Below are 22,851 nucleotides of genomic sequence, written 5' to 3'. Positions count from 1 at the left end.
CTTTCTCAGTAACATAAACTATATAAAACAATGGACGAATCGCCTAACTTACAGCCCTTACCATAAGAGCTGTGGGGGGGGGTGTGACTTTCCCAAAGACATGATTACTAGACCTATCAAATGTGCTGAACAAAATAGATGTCTCAAAATTTTGATTGGATGTGTTTTAGGAAATAGTGGGGGTGGGAGGAGGAGGGGTTGTCCTCCAGTCACTTTTGACTCTTAAAAAGGGCACTAGAACTTTCAATATCAATAAAAACCTTATACGCCTCCGGGGCGTAACTTACATTCCTGCCCTGGGCTCTGGGGGACTGTGTCATAGGCTTTGTTGTATGATCTCTAAATAATTTCTGACACCACACTGGCCAATCATGACAAAACACAAAATTGCAAAGAAAAGAAGAACGAGGACAATAAACAGCCAGTGAAAAAATTGAAAATTATGCAAATATTTCGGTCAAGACCTCCGCTTGACCGTCCTTGGTGCAGAATAAACTGATAAAAAAAAAACAAAAAACAAACCTTAAAACGAAACGCAAAACTAAAATATGATGACCCTTTCTCAGTAACGGTGAAAGGGTAACTGAAAAATAAAACATAAGTTTAAATGACATTTCACAATTTCATCTTGCACTCTTAAAGGCTAATCGAGATAGATAGATAATTTTATTCACCCACTCGATACAAAACCACAAATGGCACGAATGGAGTACAAAGAAGAAAAGAAAAAAAAAAAAACAAAAAAAAAACAAACACTTAACTGCACAAACAAAAACAAACGTTACGATACACCGCCAATAAATAAAAACATTATTACAAAAACTCACTAAGGACGAATTGCAATTGCCAGACTACTAGGCCCAAGCGACCCCAAAAATTCAGAACGACGTTTCGTCACAGCAGCAATCGGATCTGTGATACCGAACCTTGCAGACATCTTGGAATTTTTAACCCACGGTGGGGTATTTAAAAGAAACTTTGCATATTTGTAAAAAAGTGATCGAAGGTTTCTTTTATCACTAACACTAAATATATGCCAAAACGGTGATAAAGCCAGAAAGTGTGGGATCACCAGTGCATTATATAGCCTAGCTCGAATTTGTCGATTATATTTCGCTTTAGTTGAAGATAGCGCCCCGTAAGCCTTACGTGCCTTTTCTGCGAAATTACTTATTTGGCGAGCACGTGTAGATGCCATGTTATGACCTATAGGCATTCCTAAGTACATTATGGAGTCAGACAGTGGAACCTCTTGAGCACCAAATTTGACAGCAAGATCTATACAATCTGCATTTCTCCTATTGAAAGCAACAATCTCGCTTTTACTTGCATTAAAAGATAGGCCTATCTCTCTATAAGCATCATCTAGAATCTGAAAATTTTCTTCAATACGAGACAAACATCTACTTAAATTAAAAATATCATCTGCGTAATTAAGTAATGTTACATCCAAACCTCGGAAAATGCAGCTCATTTGCACTAACTTTTGGGCCTCGAGAACACTATTATTATACAACCGGGGTGACGAAATTGCACCCTGCCTAATGCCCTTTCTAACCGGAATAGCATTTGGTAATACAATCGGCCCGTTAGGAGACGGGACTTTAACTTGGACTCGAAGCTTCTTATACATATCCCGAAAAGGCAAAATAACCGATCGGTCCACACCACGTTTATGAGCAGACACTAATAACTGGGGATGTATCCCAGAATCAAAAGCACGTCTAACATCGTGACTCGCTAGAATAAGGGATTCATTCAGTTCATCAGCTTCTATTAATATATTAGCAAGAATATAATGGACGTGCTCGCGACCAACACCTTTTTTAAATCCGAACTGATTATCGGGGGTAGAACATTGAAAAGCAATATGATCTATAACTAGCAATTCCATAAGCTTACATAAAACCGGCGAAACAGTTATAGGGCGGTAAGATACGCATTCAGACGGATTTTTCCCTTTTTTCAAAATAGGTGTAATTACTCCAGTACCAAAAACGTCGGGAACGAGACCAGAATTAAAGATAATTTGGAATAGAAGCTCTAAATGACTCAGGAGACCAGCAGTACCATGTACAAGATGCAACCCACACAACTTGTCGACACCTTTCGATTGTTTCTTTTTTAATTTTGAAATTGCACGAATCAGATTAGGAACAGTTACTATGTAGCCAACACCAGAACTAGGCAATTCCATGAACTTATCAAGTTCGACTTCATATTTATCTTCAAGATCTTGTTCGGGTGGAGAGAACTCAGAAGTAAAGTGGGACACCCAATCTTGCTCAGAGATCACAGGTTCAACACTATTCTGATCACCATTACGTTTAAGAAATCTCCACACAGCATTTGGGTCATTACTTATCAATTGACTATGTTGATCGATCACTTCACATTTATGCTTAGACAAAATCTTGGCAAATCTGCGTTTGCTGAACAGCCGAACTTCATTTACAACACCTGATTTCGGACGACCACACTCGTTCCAGAGCCTAAGCCAAAATTTTGCACGACCACATGCTTCACTTAGAGCAGGGTTTTCGGACCACTTTGGAATTTCCGTTCCCACTCGGACTTTACGAATGGGGACCGCAGCGGCCTCGGCAGATAACAGTGCGTGAGATATTTCACTACAGTAGATGTTTAGTAGCAGCTGTTTCTCTTCATCTTGAATACATACACTCTGCTGTAGTAATTGGAACGGCACTTTAATCTTTGTGAGAATCTCATCCAATACGTAATGATAAGTAGCCAGGTCAATTTTACTCCAATTAGTTTTGATTTTCCACTTCTTTTCATTAGTTGGGGGGTTAGGAGAGGCAGGAATTACTCGAAAAGTGTTTATAATTGGAAAGTGATCAGACGCGCTTACGCTCAGATCTACGTGCGAATTGCCGCAAGCTGGAGATTGGATGGAACTTAACATGAAGTCGAGAGATGAAGTCGAGCCTGAGTTATGGATATAAGTAAAACACAGATCATTGTTAGCAAGACGAAGACCGTCACAGGAAGATAGGAGGATCTGTGCTCGAGCGTTAGACTCATCAGTCAAGTCACAGTTCACGTCACCAGCGACTATACATTCAAGGCCCTGGCTAGAACAGCTGCCCACCGAACTCGATAGCTTACTGCAGGCTTCACTAAATTTTTTTTCTGATTTACTGTCTCTGTAGTCTGTTGGCATGTACACAGAGTGGATAACAGTTTTGTGCACCTTAACAGCAACAAAAAAGTCTGAAGATTTATACAGAATGGGATTTAACCTGCTGCTAACAAGAATGGCGATTCCACCGGACGGCCTTCCCCTGCCCGATGACTTTGCAGGAGTAGCAAATACTTTGACGCCATCGTTTAGCTCAAGCAGACTAACGGCTTGATTCGAGAGGAAGTGTTCCTGCACACAGAGTACATCGTTATAACATAACAATCCTTCTAACAGTGGCATTTTATCAACCACTCCACCATTTAAGTTCCATGAAACAACCCGTATAGAATCACCGATCATTGTTTAGAAATTAGCTTCTGAGCTACTGGACATTGGAAGCTGTAGCACGGGTGTCGAGAAGAACCACACAGAGCGCATTTGGGGGCATTTTGGCATGGATTGTCCCGAGAGCTGGAATGATCTCCACCGCACTTTGAACATTTCGGGGGATCTACACAAGATTTTGCTGCATGTCCGTAGGACTGACAGTTGTAGCACTGCATCGGTAAGAATTTAAATTCTGTAATGGGTAGTCGCTCGTAACCAAAAATGGGCGGAGAGTTCATTGCGTTAAAGAGATGAGCTTTGCTTTCAAACTGTAATTTGAATGACCGAGTACTACCAATTTGTACGGCCTTAACACAGTTCGGTACAACTGAGCGCAGTTCGTCATCTGAAGTTTCAGTGGGAACGTGGCGGATTATTCCGAAGAAAGCGGGAGTTTTTACTTTAACACTTATAGTTGAGTCACTTTTACCCACTGCCTCAGCCAGGGACTCGGCAGCATTCTTGTTGTTCAAGACTACTCTCCATTCAGATTTCCTAGGTTTCAGCTCCACAATGTTCGAACTAGTATCACCACATACTCTGTCCAAATAGGATTTCCGAGCGCTAGGGTTCGAAAGATCTTTCGGGGGATTCTTCAAAACAACCGCATATGACAGTTTCGACATGATCGTGTTGGTTTCTGCCGCAGGCATAGCAGAGACAGAAGGAGAGGGATTAGAATCCACGTAACTATCGAACTTAGCACACAATTCGTTTACTTTCCGGGTTAGGGTAGCCGTCACTTCTCCCGGGATTATCGGAACTTCATCAGGTTCGAAAATCACAAACCGCGGCAACGAGATATTTTTATCTTCACAAACCCGAAATACTTTTAATATGTCCAGGATATCATCGGTGTTCTTCGATCGCGCAGTAACACGTGTGGTAATTCCTGCTAGGGGCCACAATAACTCCTTCGCCATTGCAATTGCTTCCTCTGAGAAAAACTCGACTGCTTTTTTCGCTATATCCTCCGAGCGATTACCAGCTTTTATCGCACGGAAAGCATAATTCAGTAACGCATTCCAAACCAATTTCTCATTACTCCCCATCGCAACAGCCACGTCACAATCCGTAATGCAAAATCAAAGTCCGAGGGGAGGAGCCAATTCAATAAACTACGACGTAATACAGAGCTATTTAAGCTAATAAGCGAGGGAAGCGTAGTTTCTTGCTACCTGATCCCCGCAGTTTAAGGGAGTCACACTCCCGGCAGGTACAACGGCCCTTGCGACAAGAAACTCCCCTCTTCTGCTCGCTTATTAGTAAAATTTAATAATATGAACGCACTCTAGAATCCGCTATTAAGAATTATTATAGATGACGCTGTTTTGCTTCCAAGCAAAGAGCATAAATTAGTAACAATATTATAAGGCAACTCCAGTTAAATAAATCTATTCTTCAACACAAATTATATGAGAAGAATTGAAAACTATGCTTCCTTACTGTTCCTGGGATCACAGATTCCAAATCGAGCACAACCTTGGTTAAAGAATCAAACTATTTCCATATAAATTTAACATATTCAAACTTAGTAATTTATTTGCTTCCACTGTTTAGAAAGTTACTATATGATCAACAATCGCTTTCCAGGTAGATTATTTCCAGATATTTTATTTGATTGTACAACAAAAATTTGTGGATTTATGTGAAAACGATCAGGATTAATAATTTTGTCATAAATAAGACTTGGAGAAGTTTCTCCCATGTCTCTATTGACAGCTACCTTTTGGTGTAAGTGCTTTAATTTCTCAACTGTTTTCCTGAAAACTTGCATGAGACCTTTAGCGGGGGTAATAATGGAGGTGCTGTCAAATAAGATGAAATGGTACGAACTATCGTAGAAATGTTGAGCCAAGGCTGAATAAAAAATCTCAGGCCTTTGGTGGAGCCTCATAGCCTTGTCTATTGAAGACCTATTTCCTAATAACCTCTTCCCTAAGAGCTGTTGGGTTCTTCCAATATAAAAACGGCCACAAGAACAAGAAATTCTATAAACACCACTACCCAGAATGGGACTGGTTTTATCTCTGCCACTGTTGAAAAAGCTTATTACTCCACAGATGTATAAAAATATTTTATCCTAAAAGTTGTTCCGCTCCTAAATTTTGCGGTCTCCCAAAAATCCACAAAGATCGGGTTCCTCTACGCCAAATTGTGGCTTCTTGTAGCTCTCCGACTGCCAGATTGGGAAAATCTAGGGAAATTGAAAGACCTTGATATAAAAAAAGATACAATTTTGGCCAATGTTGATGCCATTTCTATGTATACATCTTGTGATATAAAAAATGTGAACTGGCTCTTCAAAGAAAATTAGAAGTGAATATTGACCAAATGGACTACAAAACACTATGGACATAGAATTCTATGGATATAGAAACTATTATGTGTCTTGTCCGTCTTTGCGGTAGTTCCTCCTCATATTTCCGATATGATCACCAGTTTTTCACTCGAATCATGGGTTTACCCATGGATACGAGCCTCTCACCATTTTTGGCAACTTTTTATATGGAATTTATTGAAACTTCTGCTTTGGAAAATTTTCCTCTGAGAATCCGGTTCTGGGGTCCGTTTGTGGATGATGTTATTTCTGTGTGGGATCATGGAGAGGAGTCACTTAACTCCTTCTTGACTACTCTAAACACTTTGGACTCTAACCTTCAGTTCACTTTAGAACTAGAAGATAACCATAAACTCCCTTTTCTAGATGTATTAATTTTCAATAAGTCTCCTAAATTTGGATTTTCTATTTATAGGCAGCATACGCACAATGATAGGTATTTACATCTTTCCTCCATCCACTCTCCCAGCATAAAAAGAGGAGTAGTTATTTCTTTGGTTGACCGAGTTGTAAGAATATGCTCGGAGCCTCACATAGTCCCCGAATTGAACTATATTAAGGATATTTTATTTTGCATTGGATACCCCAAAATTACTTGAAACCGTTATAGAGAAAAGACAAAAAAAAAAGGCAGAAAAGTCATCAACTTCACAAAATCCCAACAGATATCATCCCATTGATGGATGAGAAGAAACTTTTCACTGTTCTACTCTACATTCCAAAATTGAGTGACAAACTGAAAAGAATCCTTAAAAAATATAAATTTAATATCACCTTTAAACATTCAAAAATACAGATCTTTTTCAACAGTGGCAAAGATTCTTTGTGATTTTGTGTTTTTTATGGTCTTTGGACTATTTTGAACAAAATGTTTGTCTCAAAATTTCGATGAAATGCATCTGAGAAATAGAGGCGCGTTTGTCATTTACGACTCTTAAAAAGATAGCTAGAACTTTCAATTCATAATGAAATGAGCCTACTCTAAACTTTATACGAACACTCCATTCAAAAAAAACAAACAAAACATGTGCCCTGGGGAAAGAGGGTGTGTAGGCTAGTTGCTTTGCGATCACTTTTGACTCTTAAAAAGGGCACTTGAAATTTTGATTTCTAATTGAATGAGCCCCCTCCGAACTTTAAACGACTAGCCCTTCCATAAAAAATTATATGTTAACAATGGGCAACTAGCATGACTTATAGCCCTTCCTCCGAGGGCAGTGGAGGATTGACATCCCTTAAGACATAATTACTGAACCAAGGATGAAAAAAATGGCTATCTCACAATTTTGATTGGATGTGTTTGGAGAAATAATGGGAGCGGGTGGAGCGGCTGGCTGCTCTCCAATCACCTTTGACTCTGAAGAAGGGTACTAAAACTTTCAATTTTCTATCGAATAAGCTCCTTTCGCAGTTTCTACGACATCTCCTTCTATACGAAGTGCCTTGATCAGGAAAATCCCCCCCCCCAAAAAAAAAACAAATAATATATTAAGCCCACATTACTCTTTACTTAGGCGGCGCTATTGCGCTGCCTATGATTTCTATTTTTCTGTGATACTTATAGCATTTGAACTCGGTTTCGTTATTCGAAATTTTGAAATATAAGCTTAAAGTCAGGAATGTTGGCTATTTTATTGCCTCAGCTTTGATTTTAATGTTCTCAATAGATAAATGTCTATTGGTGTTTAAATAGAGCCTACTTATCCTTCTAGGCAATACGTATCACTATTTCAAGAACATTACACCTCCAAGAACTCTTATGTAGAGTTTTTTCTTTTACTTCTTCTTAAGCCAGAATTTCCGTAGTGATATTTATCATATCAACCGCCGTTGTTTTAAAAGCTACAACCACATTAATAATTTGTTCTTCTGTAAGTGAACCCACTATTACAGTTTTGTGGCTTAATAGTTCTTTACCTTCTATCTCACTCGACTACCCCTTGTGAAAGCTCTTTTTTCAGTTTCTATGCCTATGGTTAAATTTCCTATGTATGCTTTGTTGTCTCTGTTTATGGTTCTTGCAATGGAGTTTTAATACACTTACCTTTGTTAAATCGATTACGAAATTTGCTCACCGGCTTAATTCTGAAGAAAATATACCACTATGAGGAACAATAGGGCACAAATGAATCCTTGCTATATCTCTATAGTTACTCTGTAAAAAGGCCTATGTTTAATATTTTCCTGTAAGGAAGGAATGGCCAAATGATAATATTTTTTTTTTGTCTGCTATATCATGTAACGACAAACCGTCTATGTGGCATCTATAATCACTCGAGATGATATAAGGGCTATGCTGCTGCCAAAGCATCATGAAGAGCTCGTGTCTACGAGACAGAAAATAGATTTAATATTTTTTATTAGATCGAACCGAGGAAAATTTGGCATTTCTAAACCATTATTTCCCAATGCCTTTGGAATAATATTAGGGTGAACACCCGTCCACCCTCGTCTCTTCTGTGTAGTTATGTCGTTCTAGTATATAGTGGAATTGAAAAGTATTTGAAATATAGACTGTACAAAAGTAATAGATAATTAATAACATTAGTTTTTTGTAAAGGTAATATTACAGGCTTTTTGCTAACTCGAAAGTTGTGCTTGGTGGATAAACTTTCAAGATGGGGTATGAAGGCCGAATTGTTAGCTGGCATAGAATTCAAATTTTTGACTCGATTTTAATGTGTATCAAGTTTTTAACCTGATACACATTGATAATGTGTATCATTATCTTTCTGGTATAAACATTCAAAAGAAAGCAAGAAGAAGAGGATAGGCGTACTGCTGTAGCAATGTCATAATCTGCTGTAGCAAGGTTGACTTTTGTAATAGTCTAGGCGTTAGGCAAGGGGCTCCCCGAATTTGAATGCAAGTTTAAGCAAAACTAATACATATTTTCAAAGTAAGGGCCTATGTACGTAGTATCATACAAGTCTTAAAAGTAGTTGAGAATGAAAGTTAGAGCTTGAAAAACACTTATTGATTTAGTTTGGAACTAAAGATCAATTCTGATGGTTTCCCGCTCCTAGCAATAGATGTTTTCTGGTTTATTAGAAGCCATTGATATCTAGAAGAGACGATATGAAGGTTGGTACTTAAAAGTACTACTCTTGGCCCTAATGCGGGCCTTAGTTCCGTCCATAAACGTTTCATTCACTCAGCACAATAACTTTCTATGTTCCTTCTCTTCTCTACTCTTTTCAAGTGGTCAATGAAATTTACTTTTATATATTAAACAAAACTGGTGCAATGCAATTGACTGGTAAAAGCCTAAAAGCATTGAGGAACTCCTGCTCCACCAAGAGGTGAATCATCAAATAAAAACCTGCTCAATTATTAGCTTATTACACCCCTACAGGCATGTGCGTACCATAACCACCCTGTTCAGAGTCTTTGGTATTTAGGCTATGTACCAAACTAGTAAGTTTCGAATTCTGTCAGAAAGCTATCAGAATTATAAGTCAAACAGACGTTAGTGGAAAATTTTTTTTTTTTTATGGTTTCTCATTTAGTTGTTTTTTAAGTTTGCACTTTATGTGATATTCATATAATTTTTATAGTTCCACCCAATGGCCTTGTGATTTATTGTGGTACAATTGTAACTGATGAAGGAAAAGAAAAGAAAGTGAACATCGACTTCGAGCCCTTTAAGCCAATCAATACGTCTTTATATTTATGCGACAATAAGGTATATTCACTATTTAATTGTTTGTTTCTGTTTAGGATACAAAATAGGTGTACATGTTTTTGTGAAGTTGGAATACATTCAGAAAAGATTTTCTAAGAAACACAAAGATGCTTTTCAAGTGACAGCAATAGGATTCAAAGATCCTATAGTTTGCAGGAAATGAACAAAATTTCAGTAAAAAAAAAAATTAACTTGAAACTTAGAGTAACATGGGATATCTTGAACTGTTATCGTCGTTGCAGGGAATCTAAAAAATCTTGATTTTTCTCCTTCAGACGTTTTCCTTAGCTACTCTGTACTTGGTTTCAGCATAGGAAGGGACAAAATTACTTGGCCAAATGTCACACTTTTTATGGTGAATGGTCACTGTACAATTTGGGTTTATGAAGGAGCAGTGAAATTGATCAGCATGCTTTTGACAGTAAAGGTGACCTGGTCTTTGAATGGAGTTTCAGCTGTATCGTTCCTGAATGTGAGTTCTGAGACCTTTGTGTCAGCTTGCTTCTCAAATTAGCAACAGTCCAGCCAACAACATTAACCAAGTGAAAAAAATATGCCATCATGACATTTTTTTTTTTGTCCTGGCTTTTTAGTTTTTGCTTTTAATCAATCGTTTTATCGACTATATGTTCAATCCTTTTATCTGGTCAAGCTTGTCACTCCACCTATATTTGCGTTTTGGTTATAGCGTGCAACAACATAAGACCTTTTCACTTTTCTCTATATCTTAATACTCCACCTGATAGTCTTTGTGTTGTTCATATGTACATCAGTAATTTGCCGACATGAAACTATTTATTGGAGGTCTTAACTACAAGACTACAGAAGAGACACTTAAGGCTCATTTTGAACAATGGGGCGAAATTGTAGATGTTGTGGTCATGAAAGATCCAGAAACAAAAAGGCAAGTTTCCATTTTGTATTTTATTTGGTCATTTATGTCTGTGTTTGAAGGTTATTGGCTATGTTGAAAATAAACAATGCCAGTAGGACTTTGTCCTCCCAGTTGCAGTAGTTTCAAAGGCAGTATGTTACACAACACATGTTTTACAGGATAGTAAATGTTTGGGTTTTACAGAACATAAAAATGTGTTTAGTATTATTTTGACTATTATTTATAATTAGTAGTTTGTAAAATTATAGATTTTTTTTCTAGTAAAGTAAAAACAGGAAATAAAGTAAAAATAAATATTGATGTCAGTAAATAAATAAAGTGTAATTAAAAAGTGTAGTAAATAAAGTAAAAATAAATATTGCTGTCCAAAGATCCAATACCTCTGATATTTGTATGTTCTATGATGTTGACTGTTTAATTTTTTACTGACTGTCAGTATTTTGCTTTTGTTGTCTAATCAAGCAATTGACGAAAGTAAGACGGTTCGAAGTGGGGATGATGCCTTTTTGTTGACAGTGAATGGATATGGAATTATTTAACTGGATATTTCAAACACATATACAGTGTTCATCATCAGCAGTAAGACATGAATAAAAATAAACAAAATTTATACCTAATAAACTAATTACATATAGTTTATTGCTCTTATTTTTTTTCAATGCAACAGCAGAAGCAAATTTCTTTGACCTTTTTGGTTCTGGTTCATTAGAATTATCTGACATATTACGTGGACAGTGGTCATAGCTCTTAGGTGAGGTGATATTTACTTTATTTGACCTCAGTAAATTATCATAAATTGAGTTCAATCCAAATTCACCTGTACCTCTGTTTATGGAATTATTCTTGAATAGAGTTCAAGAATATTGAATTATCCAGTATATTGAATATTGATTAATATCCAGTTGAATAATTTTATGTCTATTCACTGTCGGTGAAGGGGTATCATCCCTATTTTGGACTGTTTTACTTTCGTCATGGAAAGGCAGTGGGGTCTTCAAAGTTATCTACATCAAACAATTGTAGACAGCTGAGCTAAATGTGTCCTGAATCTTAGATCATTTGACCCTCTTCTTTCTTGGTTGGTTTGACAATGTCCCAATCTTTAGTTCTTTCTTCTTTTTTTTTGCAATAAATTTGAAAACTTCTTCGTTGGGCTATTGTGGCTGACGGCTAAAAACTGACTTATATGTCAGTTGCCATGGCATGCTATATGGCATGCTGCCATGCCATATAGTTGCTATTTTGATGTAGTTTTGCATTAATATTATTCTAGTAGCCTAAACACTGCTTATTAAACTGAATGTTCAAGATATGGGTGATTATGTATAATAGGCAAATCAAGTAATAAAATTAATAGGTAACATTATTATGATGGTTTACCCTTTTCATAATTGCTTAATCAATATAGACTTACTATATATGGTGCTAGTTTAAATCCATTAATAGGTTAAAAGAACTTATGAAAAATCTCCTTTTGGGGATTGGGCTAAGGTTTTTACATCCATCAGTGGGTTTGATTTCAGTCCTAGTTAAGTTTATAAATTAAAGAGATTAGCTTGTTTTCTTTTCAGTTTTCTACAATTAAGTAATATAAGTTCAGTAGTTTCTTCTTCATGCTTATAATACCTTCAAAGTGGGCTGTCTGCCACTTCTCCTTTTGGCTGCTTTATCTTATATGAAAAGGGAAGGTGCTTCAGGTTGGCTCTATTTGTACATGGGCAATGGAACTAGACTGATTGCATCAGGGTTGGAAAGGGGGATGGGTCTGGTGGCCTTAATTTAGGTAATATTTTCAGTTATAATCTGGTTATATTGCTTAGACTTAAGGGGTTCCATTTGGATTTTTGCTCTGTGTCTTATTATCCTATCTAATTTTTCATTTTCATCTAAACCTAGATGACTTGGTATATTGAAATTTGATAACACAGCCTACTTTTCCAGAGTAGTTTAGGGTTTTCTTTTGTTTGGGGTAGATCTATATGTAATGATTCAGAATTTGCGTCTCTTAGAATAATAAAGGCAGATATAGATTCAGAGAATTCCATTATACGTTTATTGCTCTGATTCAGTTTGATTAGGGTCTCTAAACCCAAGTTGATTGGAGCTACTTCAGCTTTTAGTCTACTTTTGCAGTATTAGCAGAGTTTTTAACTAGTTTTCTTATTCATTTAAATTGTCAAAGGTGTTTTCTATAGGGTGTTGGCTTGTGAGATGTTTCAAACAGGCTAAATTGGATACTTAGGTCTACTTTTGCAGTATTAGCAGAGTTTTTAACTAGTTTTCTTATTCATTTAAATTGTCAAAGGTGTTTTCTATAGGGTGTTGGCTTGTGAGATGTTTCAAACAGGCTAAATTGGCTACTTAGGTCTACTTTTGCAGTATTAGCAGAGTTTTTAACTAGTTTTCTTATTCATTTAAATTGTCAAAGGTGTTTTCTATAGGGTGTTGGCTTGTGAGATGTTTCAAACAGGCTAAATTGGATACTTAGGTCTACTTTTGCAGTATTAGCAGAGTTTTTAACTAGTTTTCTTATTCATTTAAATTGTCAAAGGTGTTTTCTATAGGGTGTTGGCTTGTGAGATGTTTCAAACAGGCTAAATTGGATACTTAGGTCTACTTTTGCAGTATTAGCAGAGTTTTTAACTAGTTTTCTTATTCATTTAAATTGTCAAAGGTGTTTTCTATAGGGTGTTGGCTTGTGAGATGTTTCAAACAGGCTAAATTGGCTACTTAGGTCTACTTTTGCAGTATTAGCAGAGTTTTTAACTAGTTTTCTTATTCATTTAAATTGTCAAAGGTGTTTTCTATAGGGTGTTGGCTTGTGAGATGTTTCAAACAGGCTAAATTGGATACTTAGGTCTACTTTTGCAGTATTAGCAGAGTTTTTATCTAGTTTTCTTATTCATTTAAATTGTCAAAGGTGTTTTCTATAGGGTGTTGGCTTGTGAGATGTTTCAAACAGGCTAAATTGGCTACTTAGGTCTACTTTTGCAGTATTAGCAGAGTTTTTAACTAGTTTTCTTATTCATTTAAATTGTCAAAGGTGTTTTCTATAGGGTGTTGGCTTGTGAGATGTTTCAAACAGGCTAAATTGGATACTTAGGTCTACTTTTGCAGTATTAGCAGAGTTTTTATCTAGTTTTCTTATTCATTTAAATTGTCAAAGGTGTTTTCTATAGGGTGTTGGCTTGTGAGATGTTTCAAACAGGCTAAATTGGCTACTTAGGTCTACTTTTGCAGTATTAGCAGAGTTTTTAACTAGTTTTCTTATTCATTTAAATTGTCAAAGGTGTTTTCTATAGGGTGTTGGCTTGTGAGATGTTTCAAACAGGCTAAATTGGATACTTAGGTCTACTTTTGCAGTATTAGCAGAGTTTTTAACTAGTTTTCTTATTCATTTAAATTGTCAAAGGTGTTTTTCTATAGGGTGTCGGCTCGTGAGATGCTTCAAACAGGCCAAATTGGCTACTTAGGTCTACTTTTGCAGTATTAGCTGAGTTTTTAACTAGTTTTCTTATTCATTTAAATTGTCAAAGGTGTTTTCTATAGGGTGTTGGCTTGTGAGATGTTTCAAACAGGCTAAATTGGATACTTAGGTCTACTTTTGCAGTATTAGCAGAGTTTTTAACTAGTTTTCTTATTCATTTAAATTGTCAAAGGTGTTTTTCTATAGGGTGTCGGCTTGTGAGATGCTTCAAACAGGCTAAATTGGCTACTTAGGTCTACTTTTGCAGTATTAGCAGAGTTTTTAACTAGTTTTCTTATTCATTTAAATTGTCAAAGGTGTTTTCTATAGGGTGTTGGCTTGTGAGATGTTTCAAACAGGCTAAATTGGATACTTAGGTCTACTTTTGCAGTATTAGCAGAGTCTCTAATAAGTTTTCTTCTTCATTTAAATTCTCAAAGGTGTTTTCTATAGGGTGTTGGCTTGTGAGATGTTTCAAACAGGCTAAATTGGCTACTTAGGTCTACTTTTGCAGTATCAGCAGAATTTCTAATAAGTTTTCTTATTCATTTAAATTATCAAAGGTGTTTTTTATAAGGTGTTGGCTTGTGAGATGTTTCAGACAGGCTAAATTGGCTACTTAGGTCTACTTTTGTAGTACCAGCAGAATTTCTAATTCTGCACATACATTTCAAGTAAGAAAAATACTTATCTCTATAGTCAGAATTGCATCCTGAATCCAAAGTTATTGTGCATTTGCATCAGAAAGGAAATCAATATTCACCATATACAGACCTAGCCTATACCAATTCAGGGTATATATTTGCACGTTAGTGAGTATATGTGTATGTATGTGTATGTGTATGTATGTGTGTATGTATATGTATATGTATGTATATATATATATATATGTATATATGTAAGCCTTATAGATAGGTAGAGTAGCTCCATAGGAGGCTTAGGCCAAGTAGGACCTTGTCCCAGTGGGGCCCATAATAGAAACTGGGAAACCCTCCCCTGGGGGTCATAATTCCAGGTGGAGGAGGAAGAAGGCCCCTCAAATGTACACTCAGCAGGGCCAACTGCCGTGTTCACGCGTCAGATGAGTTACAAACCTTCTCCCAGTAATGGGTTAAATTGCATGGTGAAGCAGAACACCATCGTGGGAGGATCCTCTATAGGAGGACAACTGCGGCAGGGCGTAAGATCCAGATTTATGGACAACGGCCTCTGTAAAGGGCTGCCTCGACCCTTTCGGGGTACCTGCAAGACTGGGAAACTTGCGGTCAATTTTTCCCACTTGAGGAGTGGCGCCCCTCGAGGAAATTATAGCCTAGTAAACAACACAGCACTCGTACGGGATTCTGATTATTGGATAATTTTCTGGGCTTGGTTTGTTTTGATGGGCGTTTTCGGGCTGAAAAACCTCTTCCTAGCTAATTTATCTACTATGGGCTGCCTCCCCGTAGTAGCATAATATTTGTAGGCATGAATATATAATGAGTCGGAGGTAATAGGCTTGGGACTGTCTGTGCAGGATTTCGACTCTTGTTGATAGAAGAGCATCGCCAAGTGCTGAAAACCATGTTGTGACCAAGATGGGCCCAGGATTGCACAAAGCCTCCAACTTACTGGAGGTCCCAGGGACTTCTTGCTGTCCGGTTCTAAGCCGGCTTAAGCGCTTCGGTGTAGACTTGAGAAGATATGTTGGTCCCCATCCTGCACTGGTATCCGGGATCACTGCTTTTCTTGAGGCCAAAATAATTTCAAAGATTTAAAGAACATGAAAATTGGAACTTGGAATGTTACAACGTTAAAAAATGACTTTTCGCATCGACATTTTGACTGACGAATTCAGACGGTTTGAACTGGATTTATTAGGAGTTTCAGAAACTCATATCCCAGGGGTAGGAAGCATGAAATTAGGTGACATAGAATTTGTTTACTCAGGAAGGAAGGATGGGGTACATAGACAGGGAGTAGGGCTCATGATGAATAAGGAAGCTGCTAAGTCTTGTTTAGGCTGGGAAGGTATTAATAATAGAATACTAATTGCTCATTTTATGACTAAAAAGTTTAGGGTATCAGTTATAGTAGTATATGCCCCCATTGAACCAACTGATGGAGATACTAGTGACTCAGATGAATTTTACTTACAGTTACAGGAGCAAATAGACAGGGTACCAGGTAGAAATATGGTGTTTTTGCTAGGAGATTTTAATGCCCAGGTTGGTAGAAATAGGGATAGATGGTATCCTAGCCTAGGTAATTTTGGTGTAGGAAAAGAAAACAGTAATGGCTATAGGCTTTTGCAATTTTGTAGGTATAACAACCTAGTTATAACCAATACGGTGTTTGGTCACAAAATGGCCCATAAGTTGACATGGTATTCACGTGATGGTAAGACAGCAAACCTTATTGATTATGTTATTGTAAACAGAAGACTAGCAGGATCAATACAAGATACTAGGGTGTATAGGAGTGCCGTTATTGATGTTAAAAGTAAAGATCACCATCTAGTAGTGTCTAAGGTTAATTTAAAGCTGAAATTTCGGAAGAGTAACTCCCTCCCGGAAAGTTATGATGTTGGTAGACTTCAGGATGAAAATTTGAGAAAAAAAATTCCAGGAACAGTTGAGTACTAAACTTGAGGGTTTAAAATTTGACAATGTGGAAGATGGATGGAATAATTTCAGAAAAACAATTTGTGAAGTTGCTGATGGTGTCCTAGGGAAGAGTGCTAAGACAGCAACTAGGAATATTAGTGAAAAAGCTTTAGGTTTAATAGAGAGTAGAAGGGGTTTGTATAAGAATTATCTGAGCGATAGGTCGTATGAAAACAAAAGGAATGTAAAGAAAGTGGAGAAAGCATTAAAATATGAACTAAGGAGATGTGAAATGGAGGCGATGGATAAAATTGCTGAGGATCTGGAAGATGCGGCTAGACGGCATAATAGTAAAATATTATACTGGCATGTTAATAAATTGAAAGGGAGTAGCCGATCCGGACTAGTCCCAGTTAAAGATAGAAATGGGGTCACAATTAGTGATAAGGAAAAAGTTAAAGAAAGATGGGTGGAACATTTTGAGAATCTGCTAAACCGAGATACAGTTGCAGGAAAAGATATAGATGAAAATGAAAAAGTTTGTGATACCTTGGATGTGAAGGAAGATTTGTTTAGTGAGGAAGAATTAGCGACAGTACTAGAAGGATTAAAAAATAATAAGGCCCCAGGTGCTGATAGTATGATTAATGAGTTCCTTAAATATGGTGGCTCTGAGGTTAGGAATAAGCTACTGAAGATTATGAACATGATTTTTGAAAAAGGGGAAGTACCCAATGATTTTAGGAAAACCTTAATTAAACCACTGTATAAGAAAGGTGACAAGAGTGAATGTCGGAATTATCGAGGCATTAGTCTGGTCTCTGTAGGTAGCAAATTACTGAGTAATATGATACTTTTTAGACTGAGACATGCTGTAGACAAAGTTTTAAGGGAAGAACAATGCGGTTTTAGAAAAGGTAGAGGATGTGTCGACCATGTTTTCACTCTTAGGTTAATAATTGAGAAGTCCCTTCGTTGTCAAACACCTTTGGTCCTTAGTTTTATCGATTATGAGCAAGCTTTCGATTCTGTTGATAGAACAGCGTTAACAAAGGTCTTATCGTTATATGGTATTCCAGAAAAATACATTAAAGTGATTTGCGCTATGTACGAGAATAATACTGCTGCGGTTAAGGTAGGAAATGAGGTTAGCAACTGGTTTTGTATTAAATCAGGAGTTAAGCAGGGTTGTGTTCTATCCCCCTTTATATGGATCATTTTGATGGACTTCGTCTTAAGGAGCACAGGAAAGGCAATTGGAGACCATGGAATCAAATGGGGAGGAAGAACGCTCCTGGACTTAGATTATGCTGATGATTTAAGCATATTAGATGAAAGTGTGAGCAAAATGAATGAATTTTTAGAGGTTTTACGAGTTCAGGGTGCTAAAATAGGCTTGAAAATTAATGTTAAGAAGACTAAGTCACTAAGGTTAGGAATAAGTGAAGATGAACAGGTGACCTTAGGTAACGAAAAGATTGATCAGGTTGGGAGCTTCAGTTACCTTGGTAGTATTATTAGTAAAGATGGTGGGAGCAGTGAAGATGTTAAAAGTAGAATAGCTAAAGCTCAGGGTGTTTTTTTTTTTTTTTTTTTTTTTTTTTTTTTTTTTTTTTTTTTTTTTTTTTTTTTTTTTTTTTTTTTTCACAGTTAAAAAAAGTTTGGAAGAATAGAAAGATAAGCCTACAAACCAAGATTAGAATATTGGAAGCTACAGTGATGACAGTGGTCAAATATGGCTCTGAAGCATGGACACTCCGAAAAGCAGATGAAAATTTACTAGATATTTTCCAGAGAAATTGCCTACGGATTGTTCTGGGTACCCGGCTGACTGACCGTATTTCAAACAGTAGGTTGTACGAAAAGTGTGGTTCAATCCCGCTTTTTGGGGCTATAATGAAAGAAAGGTTGAGATGGCTAGGCCACGTTCTACGGATGAAGGATGACAGATTACCGAAGATTGTCCTTTTTGACCAACCGTCTGGGGCTACACGGAAAGCAGGTCGTCCTTGTCTGGGTTGGGAGGATGTCATAAATAAGGATTTAAAGGAAATGGGAACTTCCTGGGAGGGTGTAAAGAGGGAGGCTTTAAATAGATTAGGTTGGAGGAGGAGCGTGCGTAGCTGTGTTGGCCTCAGGCGGCTTGGTGCTGCAGTGAGTTATTAGTAGTAGTAGTAGTATTAAAGTTATGAAGAAACAGAAGTAAAACTGTTAAATAGATTTTTCAAGACTCGTAAAAAGAGAATAAAAGACATCCTCTTGCACCGGAAGAAGTGCCCAAAACACGATGCATCCTTTTTATACTGAAAAAAAAAACAACCAAAAAACAAGGCAATGTGGGTATTAGGGCTTAGATGTTTTCATCAGATTTAAAATTAAATCTCGTAAACCAACACTTTTATAGTTTGGGCTCCTTCCCCCTTAATATATGTATTTGAACAATCTTTTATAACTCTATATTTGAAAAATTTGAGAAGACACTGTGATCTTTTCCCCTTAATCAAGAACAGATCAAGAAAAATCTTGATCTTTTCCCCTTATAAGTATATGTTGTGTCCAGCCACTTAGCCATGTCTAGGAAAAAATTATCTCCTAACAAAATTTTGTAAAGGTGGAAAATCTTTTCCTCCCAATTTGGACACGATCCCTCCCTCACATCATTAGCAAATTTGAATGTAGTTTTGAGTTAGAAACTTTTGTTTTTAATGTCGGGCCCTATGCAAATAGTTGTTCTATACCTACTTTCCTGGCAATTTTGGGTGTATTAATAAAGGGAAGGGGTTTTTTCTTTGCTTTATACTCTAGAAAAACTTATAACAAACTTCACGAAGAAAACCTCAGCCATTCCATAACAAACCTTTATAAGTTCTTCTTTCAGTTTTCATCTTCTTGGTAGTTCTTTTTCCCATATGCGTCCTTGAATCATGAAGAAGGAGAAGCCTAGTAGAGATGGACCTTCCTGTCTATTTTCATTTTCATTTTTTCAACGATTCAGCCTTGAACCTTGATGTAGGAAAAGCTTAGTGGTGGTCGACTTTCCTGTCCATTGTACTTGTAACATAGAAGGCAAACAGTTGCTTGTTTGAAAAATATTAAATTTAATTGATTGTTTTATGTTTCCCTTACTTACAGTTTCACACAGAAGCTCTCACTGCATTGCTTGCTGACGATAGTAAATTTGGATTCATCATTATGGATGGTAACGGAGCATTATTTGGAACATTGCAGGTAAAATTTTAAAAGTTTTCAATCAGATTATTAATAAGACATTACCCTAATCTTAAAATCAGATGTTGGTATATATACAGAGAGAAAAGGAACTGAAATTGGCACTAAGGATGAATGAAATTGTCTTATATGTAATCTTCTTTCCGTAATCTTCGAATCAGATGTTGATATAGTTACTTTACAAAGAGAAAAGGAACTGAAATCGGCACTAAGGATGAATGAAATAGTTTTATATGTAATCTTATTACCTTAATTCATAATTACCGTAATCTTAAAATCATATGTTGATATGGTTACTGTACAAAGAGAAAATGAACTAAAAAAGACACTAAGCATGAATTGAATTGTCTTATGTTATCTTACTTCCGTAATCACCGTAATCTTCAAATCAGATGTTCATATAGTTACTGTACAAAGATAAAAGGAACTGAAATCGGTATTAAGGATGAATTAAATTGTCATATATGTAATGCAAACATGTTAAAATACCCTCTTCAGAAAGATTCAGAGCCACCATACTTATGCAAAGGATTAAGGAAATTCTTACCTTAACAAAGGTTTTTTGAGATTCCCCAAGAGATTGATATAAAAAACTCCCCAACCTCATATCCTAGGAATTCGTGTCTTAAAAATAAACTCTTTACATGTTTGAGTTACACATGAGTATACCTATGGTAAAAATATAATTTGGTTCAGTTGTGTTTACTTTGGGTACCATTAACCTTAGATTAAGTATGGCTTGTCATGGCTTAGAAATAAATATGGTAACACTTCCGTATTGATGGTTGTGCATATTTGTACAATATCGCCAATGGTTATTCTATTACTGTCATATATATATATATATATATATATATATATATATATATATATATATTATATATATATATATATATATATATATATATATATATATATATATATATATATACATATATATATATATATATATATATATATATATATATATATATATATATATATATATATATATATATATATATATATATATATATATATATATATATATATATATATATATATATATAATCCCAAGGTAATTCAAACTAATTAATACATGCAGGAATGTGGGGTTTGTCCGGTATGCTTCTCTCCACCACAGGTCCTTTCTTTGAGACTTTTTATGACACTTTAAAGATAAGTCCACCTTTACGTTTTTATAATATCACGTCTACCTTTTATCTCCTCTCATTACGTTTTTGTATCGAATATCCTGGCTTGAAAAGCCCAAAAAGATAATGAATATCCTGCTGCTCTTCAACAACCCACTGTTTAGATAAAACAAGCCCTAAGGAATGAAAATACTATTTTAAAAGAAAAAACTCTGTGAAAGCAACGACCACCACCCAAGTGCTTAAACCTTACTAAAATAGACTACATTATTCAGGTGACAATGGAAATATCTTATATCTGTACAGTGTGGAAGGGGGGGGGTGTCCCGAGATTGGTTCAAAGACCGATTCTTCTTATTCATTTAGTTCTGCACAGAAATTCTTATAGATAGCGAGAATTTACTTGAAACAGCGATCAAGCAATTTACCACTCGAAATATAAGATAGCACAAATATTATTTAAATTAGAACGTATAATGCAAATAATAAAGAATAACGGGGAGCAATCACGAGAGTTAAAGACAGTTGCAGCTGATGCCAGAAAAAATCATTAACTTTCATTGCATTCAGTGAGTGTCCTGTAATAGTTAACGTCTTTTTGCAGTTTCCGCAACCAAATCAATTTTCAGTAAGATTCTAATGTCGTTTCTCATTTAAGGGAAATACTCGAGAGGTGCTGAATAAATTCACAGTAGATTTACCCAAAAAGCATGGTCGTGGTGGTCAATCAGCTCTTCGTTTTGCTCGTCTTCGTATGGAAAAGAGGCACAATTACACAAGGAAAGTAGCAGAAGTAGCTGTCACATGCTTTATGGCCAATGACAAAGTGCAAGTTGCTGGGTTGGTGCTTGCTGGCAGTGCTGATTTCAAAACTGAATTAAGTCAGTCTGACATGTTCGACAACGTTCGTATCTTTTCTCTTTCTTTGATTCAAAATAATTAAGCTAGTTATTACTCATTCCGCTGTGCTACGGTGTATCGGTGTTTTGCATTTTACTTATGTATATTGAGGGATTACTTCATCTTTTCCTTGTACAAAAAATGCTATCTCAAATGGCCTATAGTTATGTATAAAATAAAGCGTATATTAATTAAGTTCATTAGATTTTTTTTTCATTAACGTGCTTATTGTTCAAAGTTCAGGGTCTTTATAATGCATATCAGGGTGGTGCTGCTTGTTATCGCCCCTATACCATGCAGAATTTTATTTGTAATCTTAGCTCATTATGGAAACAGGGGCGATTTGTTCACTGTAAGTAAAAAAAAGACTAATGTCATGCTCATACGTTGACAAATGTTGAAAAAACACTTGACGCTTTTTGTTATATAAGTCCATTGATTTTGGAAGGAATTGCTCGTTAGTTGTCAACTGTCAAAATTGACGCTATTGTCTACTATGACATTTAAAAGGGTGTTTGGAAACTTCGTGTTGTAGTGGCATGAAAGGTGAGCAAGCATTGGTGTCACTTAATGCTCGAAGTACGGATTTCTTATTTTGTTTGAAAAGTATTCTCTGTTCGTATATTGACCAAATTACGGAAGAAAGGATGAATTAATAGTGTATTGTTTGAGAAATATTGTTACGTCTTTTCCCCTCTTTTTTTTACGAAGGACATATTGTCGTGGTACCTATTTTTGGTAATGCGTGGAAGTAAAGGATTGAACAGTTCCACCTGATTGATCCCAAGCAGCGTAAGAACATGTATGGCTTGGTAACGGTAGTTGGCCAAAAGACGTGTCGTTGGATTACACTTAAGTGTCTTTTTTTAGTTTTCAATAAAAAGTGACCTTTGAAGTGACTTGTTCAAAGCTTTGATCGATGGTGGCTCATTGGCACACTCTTTTGTGAAATGGCACAGGATCTTAAAGTATTTGTAACTCTGATGAATTCTTTTTTGGGGCTGTCTATATGCATATTGTCATTTTGTTTGGTATGTAAAATAAAACTCTAGCGTAATTTTGGTAAAAATAAAATCAAATTTTCAC

At 36.2% G+C, this 22,851-nt stretch overlaps 1 protein-coding gene across 1 annotated transcript in view; it reads left to right on the top strand.

Moving 5' to 3' along the window:
- Positions 1-22,851, top strand: part of LOC136027311 (eukaryotic peptide chain release factor subunit 1-like) — a 46,347-nt gene that overhangs the window by 9,821 nt on the left and 13,675 nt on the right. The window contains exons 3-5 of the mRNA XM_065704430.1: positions 9,431-9,558; positions 19,637-19,732; positions 21,524-21,769. Of these exons, the coding sequence (XP_065560502.1) occupies positions 9,431-9,558; positions 19,637-19,732; positions 21,524-21,769 (470 nt within the window). The remainder of the gene's footprint in view (positions 1-9,430; positions 9,559-19,636; positions 19,733-21,523; positions 21,770-22,851) is intronic.

The sequence above is a fragment of the Artemia franciscana genome, chromosome 5 (genome assembly GCF_032884065.1).
Source record: "Artemia franciscana chromosome 5, ASM3288406v1, whole genome shotgun sequence".
In the NCBI taxonomy this organism is placed as follows: domain Eukaryota; kingdom Metazoa; phylum Arthropoda; class Branchiopoda; order Anostraca; family Artemiidae; genus Artemia; species Artemia franciscana.
This window is presented reverse-complemented; position numbering and strand designations above follow the sequence as displayed.